Source organism: Spea bombifrons, chromosome 3, assembly GCF_027358695.1.
Source record: "Spea bombifrons isolate aSpeBom1 chromosome 3, aSpeBom1.2.pri, whole genome shotgun sequence".
In the NCBI taxonomy this organism is placed as follows: Eukaryota; Metazoa; Chordata; class Amphibia; order Anura; family Pelobatidae; genus Spea; species Spea bombifrons.
Window position 1 is genome coordinate 20,827,097 of NC_071089.1, and position 4,940 is coordinate 20,832,036.

Genomic DNA, 4,940 nt, shown 5'->3' on the forward strand with positions numbered 1-4,940 from the left:
CAACTACTCAACTAGCATGCACCGTTTACCTAAATAATTACAATAACAGTTATTTCTCTTTTCCATGTAGCTTCCCCTTTAAGGGATGAACCCCTACATCAGCATGAGGCTAGCATGAGGCTCCCCATTATGACAGAATGGCATCGGCTTTGTGAGTCCTGCATTCTGAATGCTCTCAGTGTGATACAGAAAGACGCAGGTAAAGGCTGGTTTCTTATTAGCTCCTAAGATATATTAATATAAAAACTACAAATATAATATAAAAAACTGCAACCTGTATGATAACATGTCACCTAACTATGTACGAGTTCCCACCCAAACAATTCTTGATGTATATTATATTATATTGACATTAGGTAAACTGCTAAATGTTAAAACATATTTTTTCTCTCTCTCTATTCCAGTTCTGAGTACCACAGTATTTGAGAAAAAATGGGTAAGTTCAAATATTTTGCTCCTTGTTCATATAGCATTTATCAGATCGGTCCAAAGTATCCATTTCTGGATCTTTAAAGAACTTCTCACCTTGCCATGGAGGTCGTCATCATTTATCCTGGACGGTTTCACCGGCGGGTATCGTATCCCACTAACCGATTGTCTCAATCGGCCACCGTTTTTTAATGTCAATTAAAAACCGAGCCCTTTTTAGGGTTAAAATTCAATTTTGTTCGTTGTTGGCATTGTCATTTTGAAAATGTTGCATTATTGTTAATATCCAGGCTATTTTCAAATTGCAGAAGTTGCTAGGGTTAATATTCAGTTTTGTATATCGCTAGTATTGTTATTTTTAAATGTTGTATTTTGTTAATATTAAGGTTATTAATTAAATTGTATAACTTGTTAGTCAATTTTAAATTTTGTATAATGCTAATAGTATTTCTTTTTAATTTTGTATATTGTTAATCTTGTTTTTAAATTGTATACATTGCTAATATTAGGGTTCAAATGTTGTACATTACTATTGCTAAACGTTGCACATTGTTAATATGAAGTATTTTTGTGTGTTTATGTGTATAAAGCGTGTCATAACCTAACTTCTTAAGCTATTCCTTCCTGTTATCTTCATTCATAAACCCATCAGACCTAAGCCAGCATGTTGCCTCTGATTTAAATGTACACGTGCAGATACAGAGGCAGCGGCTGGCTTGTGCATGCGTTGTGTTGGACATGTTTACATGTATTTACCAATGTATAATAACCATTCATCTGTCTGTAACAGCTCGCAGACACCGACGTGGCCGCCGCCGCCATCAACATCAGGGCGTGCTGGCCATCGGAATTCAAGAAGGTGAGATGCATCTAAAGGCTATATTATGATATGTTGGCAGCGGTATACTTCTGTATGCTGTGCGTTGTACATGTTTACACATATGTACCCGCGTATAATAATAATTTCTCTGTCTGTAACAGGAAACAGCCTCCAGGAGGCGATTGACCGCCTGCTAACTGGAGAAGCGGCGGTCCTTCTTGCGGCAGAGGAAGGTAAGATGCTTCTAAAAGATATTTCATGATACATCTGCAGCTTTATACTTTTGTATGTTGAACATGTCTACACGTATGTACGTGTTTATAATAATCATTTATCTGTCTTTAACAGAGCAAAGCCTGCGACGTCTGCAACAGGGCCTCCGCAGGGACGTAGGAGGGTGGATTATTGGAGTAGAGGAAGGTGAGATGCATCTAAGATATATTATGGTACTCAAGAGTGTTTGTATTTCTTGGAAACAGTTTTCTGTCCGGTTTATTAACGTGTGTTTCCCTCTTAGCCCACCACCTCCTCCAGCGGCTCAATAACATCATGGCCAGAATGCCGAGCCCTCCTCCCCCTGCGGAGATGACCACCGGCCCTGTTGCAGAGTCGTGGGCTTATTCACAGGTGAGATACCATAATGAATCATTTTTTAATAGGAAATGGGGAAGGGCTGCAGAGTACAAGTCTTACAATATGGCTATCCTGGGACATTTGTTTGAAGTCATAACTTTTGTTATCATCTCTGGCCAGAACACCATGAAAGTTCCTGAATGCCGCCTGGCCGATGAACTCGGAGGACTATGGGAAAACTCCCGCTTCACCGACTGCTGCCTCTGCGTGGGTGGTCAAGAGTTTAGAGCGCACAAAGCCATTCTGGCAGGTTGGTGGCGATTAAAAATTAAAAAAATATATACAATTATTTCTAGCGTTTCCACTGCTTTGCAGGTTGTTGAATCAATGCCTAAAGTTTGCTGTTACGGTTCTTTAATGTGAAGTTAACTAAATGTATTCTGTCCCACTCAGCCCGATCACCTGTGTTTGGCGCTATGTTTGAACATGAGATGCAAGAAAGCATAAAAGTAAGTTTCACATTTTCGGGGCTGATAAGTTACCGGGCTATTACTGAAATTTAAGTTCTGTGCCTTTGCTGTCAAAACTAAGCAAACCTGCTTTTTTTTTTGATTTGTAGAACCGCGTCGAGATAATAGACGTGGCGCCTGATGTGTTCAAAGAAATGATGTGCTTCATCTACACCGGCAAAGCACCTAATCTGGACAAGATGGCGGATGACTTATTGGCGGCTGCCGATAAGGTGAGTGCGGGAGGAAAGCCAGTGTTTGGTTCCCAACAACTTTTTTCTTTCGGGTGACAGCCAGGCAAGCTGGTCCGTGTGGGGTTTGCTTCACCGACGGAATCTTGTAGAAAGCAGACCGTTTTTAGATGGTATGCAGTTCAGGATCTTTTTATTGAAGATGAGAGGGGGTTATGTGTAGGGGGAGGCATTTAAAAAGTTTCCTTTTATTCTGGTTAAAGCTGCTCTCTGGTTCACTATAATAACTCTGTTAAGACACGAATCGGTGTTTTTAATGTTTGTTTTTTTGTTAGTCCAAAAGGCACCTTTTACTGGGATAACACTATTCCTCTTGTATTTTATCATGGTGGTTTTAGCATAGATCTCTGTACTCGCTAACATTCCTGTCTACCCACAGTATTTTCTGGAACGCCTGAAAGTGATGTGTGAGGAAGCTCTCTGCAGCAACCTATCTGTGGAGAACGCAGCAGAGATCCTGATCCTGGCTGATTTACACAGCGCTGACCAGCTGAAGACCCAAGCTGTGGACTTTATCAACTAGTGAGTGTGTTGGGATTGAGTGTATATTCTCATTGTCTGCATGTATGCTATATACTGCTCCTTTCACCTTGTGAAGAATGTTCCCTTTTTATAGATGACCAAGTCGGTCTTTCCCCATATTTTTTACTTGTTTGTTGGACTTATTCATAGTGGTAACCTTTTTGTTTTGCTTCTTTCAGCCATGCATTTGACGTTATGGAGACAGCTGGGTGGAAGTCTATGGTTGTTTCCCATCCACATCTGGTAGCAGAAGCATACCGCTCCCTGGCTTCAGCCCAGTGTCCTTTTCTGGGCCCTCCACGCAAACGTCTGAAGCAATCCTAAGAAGTTCCTGCAGGACCTTCCATCTTTCTCCTGAAGTTGATCATTATTCTTCATCCCACCGTAAGAGACATCTGGTGGTCATTGTAGAAGGAATCGGAGAGTAAACGTACAGTTGGCGCTACCATTACATCGTGTGCTGCCACCTTCTTCCTTCTATACCGGAGAAAAGTTGGAATACAAGACCTCCTGCAGAACTATGGATTTTATGGACATGTTTCCTGGCTCAGATGTTCCCATCCACGGCTGGTAGCAGAAGCTTACCGCTCCCAGGCTTCAGCCCGTTGTCTTTTTCTGGCTCCATCAAACAACTCTATGTAGATCCTGCAGCAGTTCCAACTCATTATTCATCATCCCATCATAAGAGACAGCTGGTGGTCACTGTAGAAGGAATTGGAGAGTACACGTACAGTTGGCGCTACCATTACATCGTGTGCTGCCACCTATATGTCACCTTTCGTACGGATGGACTCCACTTCCTTCTCTACCGGTGAAAAGTTGGAATATTACACCTCCTGCAGGATTACAGAATTCAGGGACGTATTTGCTGGCTCAGACGTTCCTCATTAATTTATAGGACCAGAGAGACGTTTACAGATGGAAGACCCTCCTTGTTCATATTTAGATATTAAATAGTTGAGCTTATTGTAACCATCTTTTGTATTTTGTGCTACAAAAAAAGGACATTGTGATGAATGTGTGTGTGTGTGTACGGGAGGTGTCAGCCTGGCCTAATCTACTCTGGGATCCATTTTTATTTTTGTCTGATTTTTATGCACTTCTGAAATTTTTTTAAATGTGTTTTATTCTAACTACCTGCTTCCCTTTTTTTCCTCCCATCATCATGTACCCGCTTTGTTATGGATCCTCACCGCCATGACATTTCTTTTTATTTATTTAATTTTAATTTTTTTTAACTCTCCCCTGTTTTGAGGGGCTGCCATTCATATTTCAGAGGTTGTAGATTAATTTAGAATTTTTGGAAATATAAAAAAAAAAATATATATAAATTTATATTAAAAAAATATATATATATTTTGGAGAAGCAGCGGCCTGATATGTAATCTCCGTTACATGACTGTTACATAGAGCCTTTCCGCTCTTGTGGCTAGCAAAATATGAAGGAAATCGCGTTAATATATTAATCGTTTTTAATATTTTAATATGTATTAATTTTGAGTGTGTATAACTTCCACAGGGTTTCTGTCCTAAGAAATGGGTGAAAATACATTATTTTCACCCATTTCATATTGTTAACAATTAACTTTTTTTTTTTTAGCTCTCTTACAAATAGCAAAGCGATGGAGGAGGCTTCTGTTTCACGACAGCAAAGGTGCTTGCTTGTTGATTTCTAAAAGCTCATGTAATAAAAACGTGTGTCTTGAAAGATATGACATATATTTTATATACATACATATAAATAAATAAAAACACAAATGTATTCATTAAAAAAACACAAATATATAAATAAAAAACACTATTTACATATATAAAAAAGCACACTATATATATATA

The 4,940-nt window shown here is 39.4% G+C and overlaps 1 protein-coding gene across 1 annotated transcript; it reads left to right on the plus strand.

Moving 5' to 3' along the window:
• Positions 1-1,945: 1,945 nt before the first annotated feature.
• Positions 1,946-3,566, plus strand: LOC128483920 (speckle-type POZ protein-like). Its single transcript, XM_053460241.1, has 5 exons — positions 1,946-2,132; positions 2,276-2,331; positions 2,442-2,564; positions 2,962-3,104; positions 3,284-3,566. The coding sequence occupies exons 1-5, from the start codon at positions 1,946-1,948 to the stop codon at positions 3,426-3,428; spliced, it is 654 nt and encodes a 217-aa protein (XP_053316216.1). The 3' UTR covers positions 3,429-3,566.
• Positions 3,567-4,940: the final 1,374 nt, after the last annotated feature.

Bases quoted from the DNA above. Each gene is read 5' to 3' on its own strand.
- LOC128483920 (XM_053460241.1), top strand. From the start codon at position 1,946: ATGGCTATCCTGGGACATTTGTTTGAAGTCATAACTTTTGTTATCATC. The intron at 2,133-2,275 runs GTTGGTGGCGAT...TGTCCCACTCAG, and splicing joins GCACAAAGCCATTCTGGCAG to CCCGATCACCTGTGTTTGGC. The intron at 3,105-3,283 runs GTGAGTGTGTTG...TGCTTCTTTCAG, and splicing joins GCTGTGGACTTTATCAACTA to CCATGCATTTGACGTTATGG.